Source organism: Pholcus phalangioides, unplaced genomic scaffold (assembly GCF_987345545.1).
Source record: "Pholcus phalangioides strain wild (caught in Gottingen) unplaced genomic scaffold, Ppha-v1.0 ptg000015l_1, whole genome shotgun sequence".
Lineage (NCBI taxonomy): Eukaryota > Metazoa > Arthropoda > Arachnida > Araneae > Pholcidae > Pholcus > Pholcus phalangioides.
Window position 1 is genome coordinate 86,259,616 of NW_028301608.1, and position 20,092 is coordinate 86,279,707.

The following is a 20,092-nucleotide window of genomic DNA, read 5'->3' on the forward strand; positions in this document are numbered from 1 at the left end:
TTTCTGTAATTGATTTTAATTGAGCAGGAAATTATTGATATATTGCCAAATATTACAAATGTTAGAGAATACAATTAATGATTCTGCCAAAGCAGAAATTGTATAATTTTTAAGGTAATTTGGAAAGGGGGGGGGTGTATGTGGACCATTTGATTGATACATTTTTCATTTGGTTAGTTTGAGGGTTCAAGTATAGTAATCATTAAAAACTTCTGTCTAGATGGAAAAATAATTTTGTATTTATTACGTGAAACAACAGTTTGCATTTGAAAGCAGTTGCATACATAGACCTATTCTAGGTTTGGTGATTCTGATGCTACCCAATAGCATTCAATTGTCTTCTGTATTTTTAAGGCATGAAGTGGTGTAAACAATATTTACGATGCTCAGCAAAGAGCTAGAAATGGAAGTGCTTCATTTGTCAAAAATGATTACACTGGCATTGAACAGTAAAATGTGAACAAAACAGTAAAATTTAAAAAATGATGAACAACACCGTAAAACTATCTGGTTCATCTTGCCTTATTTACGTCGGATCTTGTAATTTACACATTTTGCATTGTGCTTTTGAAAGTGTTCTTGAAGGTGCATCATTCTTAAAAAACTTAAGTCTACGATAGGCTACTTTTAAAGTTCGTCAGAGCAGGGCAAATGCCTGTAACTGGTAGAAAAACTGTCAGACAACAGTAGTTGGTGGGTCTCAGCAATCACTTTCAGAATGTTTATTTTGGTTACATAACCAAATCCATGTTTATCATGGTTTCCTAACAATGTATTTCAGACACATTATCTCTCTACTCATTTGTCAGTTCTTTTATGTTCCCAGTATATAGAAAAACTTGGGCAGCTCCGGGTATTTTTGCTAGTTCATTATTGATTGAGCTTCTACAAGTTTGCTATCTCTGCTACATATTTATTTTGGAATATTTATAATTATGTAATACTCTTGAATTTTCTCATTAAATTGTTTTCTATGATTGAGGAAGTTACATTTTCATAAAGATGAAAAATTATCAACTTTGTAGGGGACAGCTTTTCTTCAGAAAATTTCACCAAAGATGTCAAGAAGAAATTAGACAAAGGCGAAAGTCGCCCCATTTCTTTTAATTACAGCGAGGATAATAGTCAGCGAAATCCTAATTATATCTTTGGCAAGGAGGGTGAGTTTCTTATGGCCTTAAGCAATAGAAAGTTCTTTCTTTTTTAAAAAAATATCTTTTATTTTAAATCAGTTATTTTAAAAAAGTTTTCTTTTCTGTCTGCTTATTTTAAGTCTTTCTGACTTTTCAGTTGGCACATGGGATGGATCTAGCAGAAGTGAAATTCATGCAACTAATAACCATCAAAAAAGATATTTTGATTCCTATGATGATGAGATTGACAGAGGAAAGGTAAACCATCTTTTGACATCAAATTATTTCAAACAAATAACAAATGGAAAGGAAAATATCTTGGCAAGGAAAGGAAATTTTTATTTTTGCAGATTTTCAATAATTGTTGTAGCAAAAGTACAACCGAGCTCTGTTGAATACCTCAAATAAACAATAATAATAGTAAGGCTGCTTTACCCTATTAATTCAATTTTCTTATTGGTTTTAAGAGGAAAAAAAAGCGATCTGGCTGTAGTGAGAGTGCAGAAATTTTTAGAAAAGTCATTTTGACTTTGGATTGATGATAATCAATACATCTATCAGGAAAGTGTTTTTATTTCCTGATTGAAATTGACTGGATTTGAATGCCTTCATGTGTGAATTTTTCATTTTAGCAATTGAGTAAAAACAAAGCCTTCATGAAGAAACAATTTCTATTTAACTGTTGCATCAAGGAAAGTTCACTTTATATAAACTTAATTTCTATGCTTTCCATAGATATTTGTGCACTGCTTATATAGCAATACTTAAGGGACCGGATAAACGCATAGTTATAAAGGAGTTATTGTTACAGATGGAATATACAGGGTGTACATAAATGAATATCTCAACTTTGCAGGGCTATTGAAAGAAAACTAAACAAAGTACGAACTTGTTGTTCATCGGAAATCAAATATAACAGTTGAAAGTTCATGAAGATTGGTAGAGATGGCAGCACTAGACCATCAGACTGAATGCTGTGAGTTTAACGTATGTAATTCATTTCTCGCTAAAATGTTTATTGCTCAACAGAAAGCATTCTGTATGATTGAATTTTCGAAAAGTGACTCGGTTACAACTGTACAACCAGCATTTTGTCATGAATACGGAATTGCTCCATCCGATCGATGGAGTATCTTACGTTGGTTTCGGAAATTTTGTGATGAAGGGTGCATTTGCAAAAGTAAAAGCTATGGTTGCCCACGTGTGAGTGACAAAAATGTTGAGCATGTTCGAAACGCTTTAGTTAACAGTCCGAGCAAATCAACTCGACGTGCCAGCCAAGAACTGCAAATGCCTGTTATGACGGTCTGGAAAGTGTTGTGGAGAAGATTAGAATTCAAACCATATAAGTTGCAGCTAGTCCAAGCGCTTACTGAAAACCATAAAACAGTAAGGAAACAATTTTGTGAATTCGTACTTCATGAGCTCGATAATGACAATTCCTTCCTGTCCAAGATTGTGTTCAGTGATGAAGTGACATTTCACATAAATAGCACAGTGAACCGCCACAATGTGCACATCTGGGGACCATCTAATCCACATGCCACCATTGAAGTGGAACGCGATTCACTAAAGGTGAATGCGTTTTGTGCTATATAGAATGACAAAATCTTCGTCCCGTTCTTTTTCCATGAGAAGACTGTTAATGGAATTACTTATTTGGATATGTTAGAGATTTGATTGTTACCACAGTTGAATCAGGTGATTTCATTCTACAGCAGGATGGTGCACCACCCCATTGGCACTTAGCTGTTTGTGGGTTTTTAAATGATAAATTGCCACACTGGTGGATTGGTTGCCGAGCATCTCAGCACCTTGCTCTTCATCATTGGCCGCCTCGCAGCCCTGACATCACTCCGTGCGATTTTTTTTCTGGGACTACAGCAAACATCAGGTGTTTGTTACATCGCTACCAAATGATGTTGACAGACTTAAGACACCCATAACTGCATCATTTGTAACCGTCACACCAGTCATGCTGAAAAGAGTGATATAAGTTATCGTACCGCCTCGATATCCTTCATGTTGCTGATGGGGCTCACATTGATCACTTATAACTGTGTCGAATTTAAACTTTCAATCGATGAACAACAAGTTTGTACTTTGTTTAATTTTCTTTCAATAGCCCTTAAAAGTTGGGATATTCGTTTATGTACACACAGTATTAACACTATGAAAGGTGCATTCAGTACCATATTGCTGTACAGGTGATTATATTTATTGAGTGCATTGTTAAATGTGTGGTTTTCACTGGCCAATGTCTAAACTTTGGGCTTTTGCCAGCCAATTCACAAAGTGACCAGTGATCCCTGGCCAGCCTGATAAAAGATGTGATTCAGGGTCATCGTCAAGTTGCAGTATTTTTTGTGATGATTATGCCCATGTTAGCTATGGCAACCCAGCAACAATGCTGTAATCTTTTTTTTTTTTTCAAAATTTGACAGAAAAACTATTATATAGTTTTCTTTCAAATTTCTTTTTCCTCTCGTTACATGGAGCTAATACAATACAGCTACTTACTATGTATATATATATATGTATCACACATTGGTGATGAGAAAAAAAAGAATTTGGCCTCTACTAGACAGTCTTACATCAGCACATCAAACTTTGGCCATTCAATGAAGTGGCCACAATTCATGAAGTGGATTTTTCTTGGCCAAAGCCAGAATCATTTCTGAAAATTGGACTTTGGCCAAACCTCTTGGCCATTCGTGAATTGGTCGCACTTCAGGCTGTGGCAGTACATTTTTTTTGGTCGTACCAATATTGCTGCTCCTGAGTCAATCTTGAGAATTTCCAAAGATCAGCATCACACAAAAGTTGTTTTCATTTAATTAGCCCTTTCACATGATTCCCCCCACCCCATTTTGTGTCATGATTTGTTTTATAGAAATTTGACAAAGATTATATATATATGTATGCTTTTGTAATCTGTATCTAACTGTGCAAAAGAAATGGTTCTCTTCCATTTGTAGTATTTACAGAAAAGAGAAAAAAAAAATTGTAATGTCTATACAAATAAGTTTAATATTGCAAAATGATTGTTCATAATATCACTGTTCGAAACTTAATATTGTAAATATGCCATTTAATAATAATGACATTTAAATATAGGTAAGACTAAAGAAGAAGAAATACATGAATAATAATGAAAGAAAATACAATTTTTTTGATGAGTATGAAAGAAAGAGAAACAAAAATGATTTTCAGGTATTTATTTTTTTCTGAAATGTAGAAAATATTCTTTTAAATGAAAATAATTTCACACTTTCTCCTATTCTATAAGACCTTTTTGATTAGTTTTTAATTTATTCATGTCTTTGAAAAAAAATCCACTAAAACAGCAAAAAAAGTGTGTTCATTATGAGGAAGCAATTCATAATGTCAAATATTAAGGGGAAAAAATATACACATGGAAGAATACATTATAACCTGTTTGTAGCAAAAGTTTTATTTCACATAATTTTTCTTTAAATGTGCACTACTTATGCACCAAATTTCCATAATCTTAATTTTTAATCGAGTAGATTACAAAAATAAATATATTGTACAATTGTTTTTTTCATTCTTGATTATTTAATTTTGCTTATCCTCTACTTGCTAGACAAATACTTGCAAGTGAATCTATAGTTGAATACCTTAATATCTACCCTATTGTTGAATTTTCATTATTTTATACTATATTAAAATTTACTTTACTATTCATTCAAAATGGAAATGTAATTTTAATGATGTAAGCTCAACTCAAGCTAAAGAAAACATTCGTGTGTTTATTTAACTACATTTAATTTCCCTTTCTTCTTCAGTGGGATATTAATGTTTTGTTTTCTTTCTTTTTTTTTTCATTTAAATAAAAACCCAAAGCAGAACTATGTTCCATATAAGTCATTTTACCAGGGTTATGGCTATTCCAAGTTTTATGGAAATGGTTTTCAAGATTCATTTCCTTGGGTATGAAAAGATTCATTTATATATGGCATGCATTTTGTTGCTGCAGTGTTTAGTTGGCTTGATGAACAAAGTTGGTAGAGTAGAATGCGCTCTTTAATCCTGCAAACAACACATTCGCTATTGGAAATAGTAGCTTTATATTATTTTGAAAGTTTTTTCTCCCAGTCCTGTGCATGTTTTGAACTTCATGAATTCATTTTGTTATGTTTCTATATTTTACTTAGATATGTTCCAAAGCATGTTTATTCATAGTATTTTCTCTTCATTTGTATGGCCATTTCCTTGTAGAAGTGGTATAGTGACAATAGAGTATTTTGTTTACACACTGCGTTATTGGCTAAATCAAATTTAATTGTGATTTGCATTAGGCATGTTATATAAGCTTGAATACTAATAAAAAGACTTAATTATTCTTTTATGGGTTGTGAGAGACTATTTTCGTCAAATTAATTATCAGGGGAAAACATGCAAATAATGGAAATTTTCAAATATGTTCTTAAAGATTTATATTTTTTCGTACTACAGTAGTTACATCTTATGTTTGCAAGGGATAAACAGATTTTGAACAAAGACAATGTATAAAGCTAGTGACCAACCTTACTGATTTTTTCGAAAGCCAAAAAATATTTTGTGGCGTTTGAAACAATGACTTGTAAGGATGTGCGGCGAGTGTAGTAAGACACAGAGAAAAACATGGAACATTCTGAAGTTTAAAAATGAGTTGTGAAGAAAGAAAAGTTGTCCTAGAACTCAGTTTTGAATATTCGAAACACTTTTTCATAAACTGTGCTGGTTTTTTTCTATTCTCTCCGATTATGTCTACAGTTTATGGAAAAAAGTTCCTTAGTTGTCAAGCATCTCTAAGATGCCACAAGAATACATGAACAGTGTATTGATTCATGTCATAATTCTATCAGTTTTGTTGAAAATCCATAAGAGGGGGGGGGGGTGCCTTACTGATTCTGAACTGCTACTTGAATGCTTCAATGTTCTGATTGGGATTCAAATCTGGATTTGTTGACTGAGAAGTAGAGAAATAGACACTCAATTGGGTTGTTTTATTTTGTGTTTTATTTCTTTGATTTTGGTCTTTATGATAGCATCCATTCTAACAAGTCATCCACTTTGATCGTCGTCTTCTAGATTTAAAACTCTATAGAAACAACCGAACTGTTAATCTCTGTGAAGCATCTTCATAGACTCCATGAATATTTTTAAAAGTAGCAGCATCACCTTTTTAAATATTTAAAAAAAAATTCAACTAAATGTGTAGAAAATATGTGTAGAAATAATGTGTTTAATATGTGTAGAAATAATGTGTTTAATATGTGTAGAAAAAACATTACAATAAGAGTCGGACTGCATTCAGTTTCAATTAAGTGTGCCTCAGTATTTACTTTTTTTTCTGCGAAAACAAATTATCTTAGAAGTGATTTTCAGCTCGCAACCCTGTGGAAGATTGTATCCCGATTCTTAAGCAGATCCTAGGTGGTATGTCATGAATGAATAAACGACAGAACTTTACCACTAGACTTATCTTGTTGCCAAGATCTCTTCCAGCCCAGCTTCGTGGCAGAGTCCATAACACTTTATTTTGTGTCAAAAAAAAAGAAGAAAAAACATAACATACAAGATTTTTATAGTATATTTTCCCTGGACAATTGGGTACTTTCGCGATTAACAAATTTTGTTGTGATTACAGACGAGATAGGGTTGGGAGTTCGAGAAAAGTTTCTGGGTTTTGTTAAGGCGTATGAATGTACACATATTGGGATGGAGGTATATTTTAAAAGCAATTGGAGGGGGCCTCATGCCATCTCATCTGTTATCTTACACTTGTCATATTATATACACAGGATACAAAAAAAAAAAAAAAAACGAAATGAAATGAAAATCTTATTGTGAAATATAAAATATTCATCTGGGCAAGTCATCTCCCTTAACACCTTATTGGTGAGCAAATGGGGTTGATAACTTGTGGACTAGAAGAAAGCATGAGTTTTATTGGGTTGAGTTCACTCACTCCGCTGGATTTGATGAAAACATACAAAATAGAAATATTGTGTGGGGAATATATACAATTATGGATCACCCGTGCCATCTCGTTTAGCACCTTATTTGGTGAGCAACATGAATACGACAATATGAGTACGCACTTGTGTTGTAGACACGAAATGCATGAAGAACTTGAATATAGTAAAGAGAAATACGCATGTATATAACTGCCAGGCCGAGTCGTCTCACTCTAAACTTATTTTGGTGAGCAATGGGGGATTGTCTGGAGCGAGCCTTAGCTAAGGATTAGCTTTGGTCTTGCTGTTTTGGTTGACTTGCTCTGGCTAGTTATATTTATTAAAGATAGGTGGTATGTCATGAATGAATGAATCTATGTCAGTAGAACTGTAGTTATCAAAATCAATAAATTGTGGTAATTCAATTTGGATCTTGTTGCTATCTGTTATGCTCCAACATATTTGAAACCCCCAATTTTTAGAATCAGTAACAAAAAAAAAATAAAATTGCTTTTCAAGAGTCACATTTGATTTGTTTCTGTTTGAAAATTTACAATTGCTTTCAGAATTTCCATCTATGAAAAAACCTTGTCATGTGCAGTTTTTTTTATTTGTTTAAGAAATATTGAAGCATGATTATACTTGTACAGTGTCAACTCCATTGAAACTCCCTAATGTTTAAAATAGTTTCTGGGACCTATTTTTCATCTTTTGTACCTATTTGAATGATTACGGACAAACAGAACACTTAATTACAACTGATTAATTATTACAAGGGAACGTATATCTGTTCTCATATGATGTCCATGTGAGAGTTAAAAATATACTAACAGAATTCAAATATGAAACAAATGTTTTTGACCGAAATGCTGATATCGGCACTTGCAAGGTTTTGTTATAAAGCATTTATAACTTGTATATTTTTTTATACTTTAAATTCCTAGGGTTCTTGGAGGCCTAAGCCATTTCATAACAGAACCTGTCCAGTGTATCGCAAAGACAAGTATTATGACAGACAAAGGAAGAATGACTTTAAATATCGTCCAAAGATGTTCAACAAGCACCATAGGCATTACCGACAGCATTAATCCATCACCATGTGCATGTAATAAATGATTTCCTGAGGATTAAAGAGAAGTTGGGAAAATATTGTTTTGACCTTATATGTCTGAATTCCTCGAATTTGATTTAAATGGCAGAGAAAGCATTTCTTGCGTATGTATGTTTGAATGAATGAACTTTAAGTGTATGGAATTGTGGGTTTTTGAAGGACAAATAGAATTTGAATATTTGTTGCTGATGAGTAAACCAAGAAAAAGTAACTGTAGCATGATTGATTGTAAATAAATGGAAGAAAAACTGAAGAGAATTATATATATACATATAAATATGTGTAAATATAAATATTCCTCTTTATTGATGTACATAAATTTCTTTGTTCCATCCATGTAAATGGCTGATGTTGTTGATATTTAAGTTCCAGTAGGACCAAGGGTAATTTTTTTTTTTTTAAAGTAGACTTTCAGTTAGAGATATTGACCTAAATATATATATATATCATTTTTTTTTCATTTGATTCTTCTGATTATTATTGACACGTACCATAATTGAGAATGTTGTGTACGATATTTATTGTACATCCTTATATTCTTATATAAATCAATTAAGTTGGTGTACATGAACCCATACATGATCATCAATTTTTTCTTATTTTAGATCTACACTTTGTTTGTGGTTTTGTTTTGATTTCATCATATTTTATTTTTGCCCCCGTTTGAGGAAGTGGTGAAAAGTTATACTCTTGTGATGGGGAAGATAAATCTGTTGGGATATATGTGTAAATGTATCTTGAATGAACTGAAAACATCTTTTGGTAATGAGGAAAAGTAAGTTTCTTGATTTTGGACAATTTTATTTCATTTTTTTTCACAATTTATAGTTTATTTTTTACTTTGAAATGAATTTAAATAATGAAACAGTTTTATTTTTAACAAACTTTGGAAACACCTTTTTTTATACTAGCTTCAAATGTTATTAAGGATCTCTCAGAATGGTCAAAATATGTTCTAAAAATGTATTTTTAAAGGTTGGTGGTCACCCCAAAATTTATTTGTGATCTTAGTGTCTCATTCTGTGTCCCTCTCTAGTAATTTTTACTAAGAGCGAGGCTCCCCTCAAGCAAATCAATTAACGTTTTCTGGAAGCAACAGCACACTATTTGGGAATCAATGGGTTATCTGATAGAGACAAAATACTAGTGGCATGGAATTTTTTTCTGTATTGTATCTTTCAGTGAAATGAATTTTTTAATTCCCAAGGAGTTCATTCAGAGAAGTATGAAAGCTTTTGTGATGAAAAAATTGCTATATTTTATTAAAATTTGTTCTGTTACCAGTTATAGTTTTATTCAAGTAGCTTTTCCATGTATAAATGATAAAAATGAGAAATTACTAAAAATAGCTAATTGGCATTAAAGGGGGACATTTTTGTTAGCCTCAAGCATTACAATTATTATCAAAATTAAGTTTTAAAAATATAAATATTTATGAGATATATAGTGTAAAGTATTTAGTATAAAATTATGTATTTTTCCCCCATTTTTGGATATGTGATCTATATCGGACATGGCATATTTTTAAAAAAAAATTATGTGTTATATTGATTTAATAGAATTGAATTTAATGACAATCATCAGTTGTAACATGTTTATACTTTTTCCCCTGTATGCTATAATTGACCATTAAAAAAAAAAATATATACATAATGTAAGAAATGTATCTGCGGCTCCCCAGAATAGTCTAATCAAGAACCATTGCAAAAACTGAACAGAAAGACATCAATATCAACAGTTTGCTATGACATCTCTTTACAAAATTTGGAGATGACTCTAGGAGCTGTAATTTACATTTTGAGAACCACTGCTTTAAGGGCTTGAAATGTGTGCTGTCGTAAAAGAAGCTTTGATCAATATGACCAGTTTTGATGCTTTCTCTTGAAATCACTAGTCTAAATTTAGACTGTTTATTTCATTGCATGCATTTAGAAACATATTTTTAATATTATTTCTGTAAAGTTTTCTTGTATATATCCCCCAATATTAGCTGGCCATGCCATAAAAATTGGGGGGCGGCATCAGCTTTCTGAATGTTCGAGTTTGCAACATTCCTGGAATGCCAGAAAAAGGAAGGTTTGATAAGGATAAAAAAATACAGGGACAAGAAGTTTTGGACACATTTTAAAAGTTAATAACAAATCAGCCAATTGATATAAAACGTGTGGCTCGCACTAAAATACATACATATAGCCAGTTTTTTTTTTTTCTTGATAAATTTAAAAAAGTTCAAATTTCACTCGCAGGTGGTGCTTGTAAAATGAAAAACTTGGCATAACATATAAATGCAACTCAAACAGTGCATGATTAATGTTTATGACAGTTTGCATCACATAAAACGACTAAATTTCAACATGAGCACCCTTTCACCCATTTAGATGTAGCCTGAGCAAAAAATGGCACTCGTATTGAAATGTGATAGTTTTATGTAATGCAAATTGTCATAACCATTAATTATGCGCTGTCTGTGTTGTATTTTATGTGCCATGCATGAGTAAAATTTTAACTTTTTTTAAATTTATCAAAAAAAACCCCCCAGGTCATGATAATTATTTTAGAGCAAACCGCACCTTTCCATTTCAATTGATTTGTTACGTTAATTACTTATTCGTTTTTTAAATGTATTCAGAACTTCTTGTCTACCCTGTATATTCAAAAAGCTGATATCAATTTATTCAAATACTGAATAAATGAGTGAATAAAAAATAATGGTTTATAGAAAAACAAATGTCTTGTACAGGAATTTGATAACTATTACAAAAATTGAGATTTATTTATTGCTGTAATTTACAGTCCACCTAATATGATATACAGATACTGCATTTTGCACGTTTTCTGCATGTTCAAAGATTAATGAAATGTGCCTTCACTTTTGAATAAGAAACACATGTTTTGCAGTACAATTCTTTAATTTTTCACTGCTTATTCAAATTTTAAATATAAAGATTACAAAAATAATTTGAAGTCTACTTATATTTCCATTTTACTCATCTAATATATGCAAACCAATGTGCTTAGTATCTGACATTTTTAATAAATTTAGATTTGTTAGCAAAAGCATACATGACGAACTTTCTGAACGTAGTTCTGTGAAACACAAAGGATCCTGAATATAGACACCAGACAAGATCAAAATCATTTATTTCTATCAATTCTTAGAGTTCAGATATTAAAAAAATTACTCGAAATATGTGACTAAAATCTTCCGGCATGTCAGAAAATATAGGTATGCCAGCTAATACAGGGGTACATGGAAAAGGTCATAGCGAAGAAATAAAGTTTTTGTTCTACTCCATGTTTCCAATTTATTATATAAAACCCAGCTTGAATGTCAGTTTGTTACATTAAGTTCAAAATTGTTATGAAATTTGTCATTTTCTGAAAGGAATATTATTTAAATAAATTTTGTTGAACACAAAGTTGATTTCATTTTCCAAAATTGCAAAACTTATCTAAAATGACCGCATATATTTCTGTGAAGGATCTGAGAAGTGGACATTGAATTTTGAATTCACCTTTTTGAATATAAAACATAGGTCTTGCTGTCTTTTTGATTTCTCTTCATTCTTTATGATGCCCTAAATTTTCTTGTTATTTCTGTATTATGTTTATGAAAGTTACTTTATTTAAATTCATTGAGATATTTCTTTTCAACTACCTCCATTTCATCACTGCCATACTCACAAATTAAGAGAATTCATGAAATATTTCTTATATTTTGAAAGAGATGAGAACTGGCTTTTATGTGGATGAGATTGTTTCTGTGATGGGAATTTTTTCTTAATCAAATTACAGTAAATGTCAAATTGTAGGCTATATTATTGGGAAATATTACTGCTCAAGGGAAAGTAGGAATTAGTGAGGTAGGTTGATGGAAGACAATTTAAAATTGATCCTGTTGGTGTCGGGGGAAATGAAGAGCCATTGAAGTGTTTACACCTTCATGAATATTTGATGAAGGTGGTCTTCCTGAGAGGTTTTCGACTGTGTGCTAATAAAGTTATCTTCTGAGAATCCTCAATGCATGACACCCATAGTGCCAAAATCTGCAGTAAGACTAAGTATGTTGTTTTGTTTTAAATATGTTATTCTACGTGGCAAAAATGCATTATTGCTAGTGTATAAAAAAGTATCTGTGCACACAAGATGTTATTTTTATCTCTTGTATTGATTCTTGCTGCTAGTATTAAAATTTATAAAAGTATACCTATACAGTTAAAACTTTCCCGAATTTTATGTGAAAAAAATTCCACTCTAATGATGTGATTATAAAAGAAAATTCTCAGGTTTTAGCAAGTATTTTCGTATTTAATCAAATATAGTGCATCTGCTATAGAACAGTGTATAGTAGATTTATATAACTTCAAAACTAGTACCTGAGGGATTATAAATGTACCTGAGCAAAAAAAAGTTTCTTTTTCCAAGTATAAAGGATTGTTGATACTCATATGAGTTGGGACTTACTGTAAAATTTTTACATTCTCGAATGTGAGCCTCAGATGTGATGTTCATCTGATATAACTCTAACAATAATATAGTTATTTCTAATTCATGAGTACATTATACAGGGTGATCTCCCTTGCCATATTTTGCTGGAGAACTGTTGATCCTAGAGGCATACTTCCAGTTAGACAATATATTCAAATAATGTTTCAGATATATCATTCATGTTGCAAAGGGTTGTGTGGTTATTAAAATACGTAAATAAACTTTTTATATGGACACCCTGTTTTCAAACACCAAATTAGAAAGTTGATGCGCTGTCTCTCCTGAGGCCAACAGAAAAATACTCCACATTCTTAAGTGCAACATTTGAAAAGATCTTAGAATTCAAAATTCAGAGGAAAGTTGGGAAAAATGGCATAAATAAGAAAAGAAGCGCTTGTTGATTTTTGCTTTTTTTTTTTCAACTTTCCTGCGATCTTTGAAATCATATCTCAGCGAATGTTGCACTTAGAAACGTGGAATTTTTTTTTGTTGGGTTCAAGAGAGGCAGGATAACAACTTTGTAATTGGGTTCTTGAGCTCAAGGTGTCCGTATAAAAAGTTTATTTTATTTATTTTATTTTGATAACTACACTACCTCTTACAACATTAATGATGTATTTGAGTTCTAAACATTATCGGAAACTTTTTCTAATTGGGAGGATCTTTCTAGGATCAACAGTTCACCAGTAAAATGCGGTAAGGAGAATTACGGAATCACCCTGTATATAAGACTGCAAGTTCTACAGAATTATTTTCCATGATTATTATTTTTTATTTTTTTGTAAAATGTAAGAATTTTCTCATTTGCTTATTATTTTTTCAGTAATTTTCTGATGCATTAATGTTTATAATAATTTATTTTGTTGTAACAATAGTTAAATATTGTGATCACTAATTTTTCGCTGCATTTCATATCAAAGGTGCATAGATATTTTTTCAAGTAGTATTGTTTTTTTTTTTTTTTTTAATTCAGCAATATTACTGAAACAAGATATGTATAGTTCACTCACTCAGCAAGAGAAAAACAAACTCCTCAAACATGTCTGTGTTTTTTTGCTATTGATTACCACCACCATTTTGGTCACGTATATCAGAGATATTTGATATAATTATGTCAATAGGGGATTTTTTTCCCCTCTTCCAGAGAGCCTATCATTTTTTTAAATGGTACTGAAACTTGTCTGAATTCTAATTAAATTTGTGTCTTGATGTTTCAATGTGTGGAAAGGAACTTATATGAGTGGAATATAATCAAATCTTGTTACAATGTCATTCTTTCATTGTTACTTTGCAAAAGCCTCTCTTTATGAAAGCATAAATATAAGTTTTACCTCTTATGGTGTCACTCTGTTAACAGCATAATCTGCTTTAATTGACCATCTAAGGGGCTCTACTGGTTACTAAAGATTAGTGGTCAGTTTTCCGGAACATACCCATAATATGCATTATTTAAATATAGGATTATATTTGAAATGAGACATTATTGACGTTTTGGCCAATCAGCACTTTGTGGAGTGTGTCAAGTCCTCTAATATGATAACATGGTTTGGCTGCGTAATATTCAGAGTACTATATTTTATCACTACTTTATATCACAGCTGCCATCTTCAACCTGTTGCAAGCACTTGAACAATGTTCCAATTGACACCCTATAAAAATTCCATTCAAGAATTACAATTATGCGGATTAAGGCATATATATGTCAAGGTTGCGATAAAGGTGCTCTTCATTCGATGATAAGCATAAGCAGTGCTCACAACTCAAGAAAGGTGGGTAAAGACCCCTGTATTAGAGGACATCAACCATTAATAATATTGATTTCAATTTCTAATGGCATTAAATACACTGAACAACAAATTTTCTGCGTCCAAAATAAAAAGTCATTACTTGTGTAATTCCTTGTTCTTAACACAAATTTAACCTTAAAAAAGCTGGTTGCGGTTTTCTCTGAAGTTGAAAATTTAATAGAAAAAAAACAATACATTGAAACAACATAAAATTGATCATTTTTGTTGCACCACGGTAATTTTCTCTACACTAGGCCTAATTAGACAGACCTACAGTTTATTGCCGATTCCAAACAGCAGCTTTTTTTATACTCACCCAGAGGTTGGTGTGCTACCCTCGATATGAGATTTCCTGCAGTGGCAATCTTTTTCTGTGGTCATGCCACTGTTTGTGTTGTACCCCCTGTGTCAGGAAAGTTCCTGACAACACAACATATATAAGTATTTAGAAAAAATAGATATACAGGAAAAACAACATAAATATATAGTCTTCAATATATAGAGGCACAACATTCATTTACATAAAAACACTACAAAAATACGCAGAAATGCAAATGTATTACAACACAATATAGTTTATTTATCGGTGGCTAACATGCATTTCATTTTGCATTATTCTTGTACTGGGCATACGGAGCATCTCTTACAATTATTTAACAATAGTCAGTGTCATTGTGGAGGTAGACCATTTTCCTTTGCAATGTTGTTCTATTGGTCTTACCACTTTTTCACCATACAATAATGCTTCTAAAGCACTTTTTAACTTCAGGGCAATTCCTTAAAAACAAGAGCCAATAAAACCTTTTTGATGGCGATATTAGTGTTGAGCAGGTCAAAATTGTTCAGAATTATATATTTTCATATTTGACACAGTTTCATTGTTGTCGAGTAATACCACTTGTGAAGCATTTTTTTCAACATGGTAATATTTCCAAAATTAGTCAGTAAAACTTTTTCATGGAGATATTCGTGTTCGACAGGTTAAAATCATTAGGAATTGTATAGTTTCACATTTCGGATGCAATTTCATTGTTCAGTGTTATTAATGAATTGAAAGCAATATTCCTAATGGGGTTTTAATCACATGATGCCTATATGTGGGGGGAGGGGAAGCCAGCACGAATTAGTTGCGGAATTTTTATTTCAATTAAAAATAATTTCAAAACAGCCCTGCATTTTTTTGAAAAAAATACAAAGCATGCATTACAAATTGTCTTTCATCAGGATTTAGTGAAATTTTATCAATGGATTTTTCTCAAATTGTCTTTTTTCGTTTTTGTAGCTCTTAAGTTACTTGTTAGCTTCTGAGAAACATGATCGTCTTTCCTCAGATTTTGTGACTAAGTTAGTGATATAACACAACTGTCTCTATTATAAATTAAAATAGGATATTTTAAATACATTTCTGTTCTAGTGAATATGAATTGCGACCATAACAGCTATCAATATTTTAGTGTAGGCTTCACTAAGACGTAAATAGTAGAAACAAAGAATAAAAGATTTTCATATCGAATGTTAAATTAGGCTATATAGGCTATATAAATTAATATAATTTGTATACAACAATTTTGGATCTATTTCCTTTTTTTGGCGCAGTTTTTTTTGTCTGTCATTAAATCAGGTTCATAATAAGTGCCCTCTCTGTAAATCCTTTGCATAATAACTCATGGTACCACGTCTGGCACTTCTGTATTTTTTCATACCATATTGGTTTTGATTATTTTGATGTGTGTGTGCGTGAATGTCAACGCAGATTTATGTATTTCAGTGTCTGGAGCAGGAAAGAAGCGATAACTGTTCCAGCTGATATTGAACTGTTTGAATAAAAATTCAGGTTTGAAGTGTACTTTTGATTCACAATTTTTTTGGTTTAAGAAAAAAACAATATACAGGGTGCATAAATAACAGGGCATATGACATTTTACTGGCGAATCGTTGATCCTAGAGGCATACTTCCAATTAGAAAAAAGTATCCAAATAACATTTAGTACTCAAGGTATGTCATTCATGTTGGAAGGGGCAGCATAGTCATTAAAATACAAATGTTATATTTTTATACGGACACCCTGTGCTCAAGAACCCAGTTACAAAGTTGTTGCCCTGGCTCTCCTGGTGTCAAGAAAAAAATCCACGTTTCCAAGTGCAGTATTCTCTGATATTTCAATTAAAAAACTGAATGAAAGTGGGGAAGAGAGAAACAGCGTTAAATACGGGTAAACCCATAGACTAAAGATATACACTGCTCAAAACAATTAGGGGAGCAAGCAAAAAAGTGAAGAAAACCGTGCGAGACAGCCACGTATTGGCATACAATGGATAGTACACGCGTATCAATGCGCAATACAGAAAAAAGACGTAAAAAAAATTTGGAATTAAGCTTTAATTCTTTGAAAATATGGAAAAAACATGCGTCGTTGGATTCAGGTCAGGAGAGCACGCTGGCCATTCCATACGCTGTATTGTTTCAGCTTCAAGCATGTTCTCCACCAGACGAGCTCTATGCGGTCGGGTATTATCATCCTGGAAAACAAAGGAATCTCCAATGGCTCCAGCGTAAGGGATGACCTGAGGTCGCAGTATCTCGTCTACATACCTTCGGGCCGTCAAAGTTCCATTCCGAATGATATGCAGGTCCGTACGTCCGCCTATGCCGATTCCACCCCATACCATCCAACCAGCTCGTCTGTATTGTGACCTTTCACGAACGAATGCGGGGTTATTTCGAGTGCCCCTGTCCCTCCATACCAGAACACGTCGGGTGTCACACTCCAGACTGAATCGGGACTCCTCTGTAAACAGCACTTGGCTCCAATCATGTTGCTCCCAATCTCGATGTTCAGCACCCCATCTTCTTCGGGCCGCACGGTGGCGTGGGATCAACGGAATGCAGACCATTGGCCTACGTGCATAGAGCCCTCCCTCATGAAGCCGATTACGTACTGTTTGGCTGGACACCCTTCGTCCTGTTGCCAAGAACAACCGTCTTTGCAGCTGCGTAGCATTCTATGTTCTGTTTCGACGGGCTGTTAACCGTACATACCGGTCATCAGTTGCTGTAGTGGCGCGTGGCCGACCTTGCCCTGGTCGACGTCAAACATTTCCTGTTTCTTGGAATCGATTCCACAGCCTTGCAACAACACTTCTGGCGACTAGAACAGCGTCCGCGACACTACGTTGTGTTTGCCCGGATTCCAGTCTGCCTATAACACGCCATGCCATGGATTCCGGTAAATCACGTTGTTGAGACATCCTCAAGTCACCTTGTCTCAAAAAAAAAAATACTGCGCAATCGAATTTCACAGTTACGGCAGTAAAACAGACGTTTCTGCAACATCCCGATTTCTGCCCTTATCTCCTTTTTCTGTTTTTTGACGTGATGAACTTTGATTTGCATATGAAGTTTTCTTCTTCCGTTTCCTGCTAGGCTTTAAATTATGGATGATTCATTTTATGTTACTTATCGGTATACATCTTTGAGTAATTTTGTTAAAACCATGTGCTCCCCTAATTGTTTTGAGCAGTGTAGATGATGATATTACTCTGTGGGTAAACCGATTTTTGCACGCATTTTTAACCTGTTTTTTTCCCCAACTTTCTTCCGTTTTTCGAATTTGAATATCTCCGTGAATATTGCACTTGGAAACGTGGAATTTTTTTAGTTGACATCGGGGGAGAGGCAGGGTAACAACTCTATAATTGGGTTTTTAGGCACACGGGGACGGTATAAAAAGTTGATTGTTTTATTTTTATAACTATACAGCCCCTTGCAACGTGAATAAAATATCAGTACTATACACTATTTGGGTACTTTTCTTAATTGAAAGTATGTGAAGATCAGCGATTCCCCAGTAAAATGTCATACTCCGTTACCTATACATCCTGAATAACCAAGATTAACAGAAAGACTCGCAGCCGCCGTCAAGACGAAACATCTTTACAGCTGTTCGGGCTTATGCTTAGTCTAGACCAGTGGTTCTCAACCTGAGGTCATATGCCCCCCTTGCGGTTTTGGGGTATGTTGGGGAGAGGACCATGGATAGTTGTGAAGAATTAGATTTTTCAAGGGAAATATGGTGGAAGAAAATTATTACTTTTTAAGAATCCCCCAACACAGCTGTTCATTGTTTCAGGACCAACTCACGGGCCTATGCGGGCATGGCTCGGAGCCTCTTATTAATTTAGGACCTACATGATGAGATCTGATACTATGATTTTCGAATGTAAATATGAATGCTGTTACTTCATGCTAAGCTGATTCGAACCATGAACCTTTTGTCTTGTTGCCTTCGTCATACCAACTGCTCAACAGTTGCTGCGAGCAGTTCGTAATTAAATATATCAAGTCTCGAACACCTATTTGCCTCCAATATGCATGCGCTCTTAAAATGGAACTTATGGTAATCGCGATAGCTAGACGTCAGTTTCTCTCGGATATCCTTTTATAACATAGTTTCCCAACCTTTTTTGTCCCATCGTCCCCTTCAGAAATTTTTTCTCCCAACGCAATCTAACCCACAGGATCCTATGTTATACCCGTAGCTTCTACCACCCCTTTGGAACATTCCATCGTCCCCAAGATGGCGTTAACGCCCACGTTGTGAATAACTGTTTTATAAGGATGAGGGGATGGTAGGGCCCCGTAATGCCTCCACAAGAAGGAAGCTCACTGAACTCTAGCTCAGGGTAGGTACAGACTCAGGGTGATGTGTCGGAAGGGTCGATTGTAGGTTCGTTGGAGCGTCCTATATTTTACACAGACTATTTTTCACATTTAATTCTTCTCTTGGAAAGGATCACCATCTGCCTTCTGAATGCCTGCCTGGCTCAGGGTTCCAGAGATCAATCTTATTTTTTTTTTAAAAACTGTTCATTACAAATGGTTTTAAAATCAATTCGGTAAGTAAAAAGGGTCTCGATCTGGCTTGTACCGTGTTTGACGGAAATGCATTGTTGAGTAGTGGTAGAATGCTTGTTTACCCCCTCCCCAATCGTTATTTTGTCGGTGGTTGTGGGTGTTCGAATCCAAATTCTCTGTTTCAACCTTTATTTTTTTTTTCGATTATATTCAATTTGCAGGTCTGAGTATGATTGCTATCTATCTTTCACAAAAGACAAGTGAAATCTGTCTCATTGAGAACAGCTAGCTTCGACTATTTTCGCAGTCTAAGGGTTAAAATGCAAGGGAAACTATGTTTAAAGGAGTTCCTCGATCTTATGAGACTTTCAACAGCCCCTGAAAAAAATTTTTTAAATCAACACGGTTAATATTCCTCGCACATGATAAGCAAGACCATCATTGTTTTGTTCCGTGCCTCATTTTTTCCTTCATTACCCGCGTTTTACCGATCGATTCACACATAATTAGATCGTCTCTCTAGTCAATGATTATTTCTTAAAAAAATATTCCTTTTTTTAAATCTAATTTTGCTAATCGATTAATCTATAACTGCATTCAAAATACCTACAATAACAGCAACGATGGTGATCATGACGGAGACCCGAGGTATAACTATCAACAAAAAACTGGAACAAAGAAAATCCCGCGCGGCATTAGTTAATTAACCAATATTTTCTTTGAGAATAAACACGATTTAAAAATAAGCAATA

At 33.5% G+C, this 20,092-nt stretch overlaps 1 protein-coding gene across 4 annotated transcripts in view; it reads left to right on the forward strand.

Moving 5' to 3' along the window:
- The window catches only part of LOC149076935 (uncharacterized), a 28,444-nt gene extending 18,603 nt beyond the window's left edge, over positions 1 to 9,841 (forward strand). For 2 of the 4 annotated variants that reach the window (XM_089244660.1, XM_089244657.1), the window contains exons 15-19: positions 1,026 to 1,160; positions 1,291 to 1,391; positions 4,251 to 4,346; positions 5,001 to 5,087; positions 8,044 to 8,303. In XM_089244660.1, the coding sequence (XP_089100786.1) occupies positions 1,026 to 1,160; positions 1,291 to 1,391; positions 4,251 to 4,346; positions 5,001 to 5,087; positions 8,044 to 8,187 (563 nt within the window). In that variant the 3' untranslated portion in view covers positions 8,188 to 8,303. Of the gene's footprint in view, positions 1 to 1,025; positions 1,161 to 1,290; positions 1,392 to 4,250; positions 4,347 to 5,000; positions 5,088 to 8,043 lie in introns of all 4 variants that reach the window. The other 2 variants (XM_089244658.1, XM_089244661.1) reach the window with 2 other exon arrangements.
- The last annotated feature ends 10,251 nt before the right edge of the window (positions 9,842 to 20,092 follow it).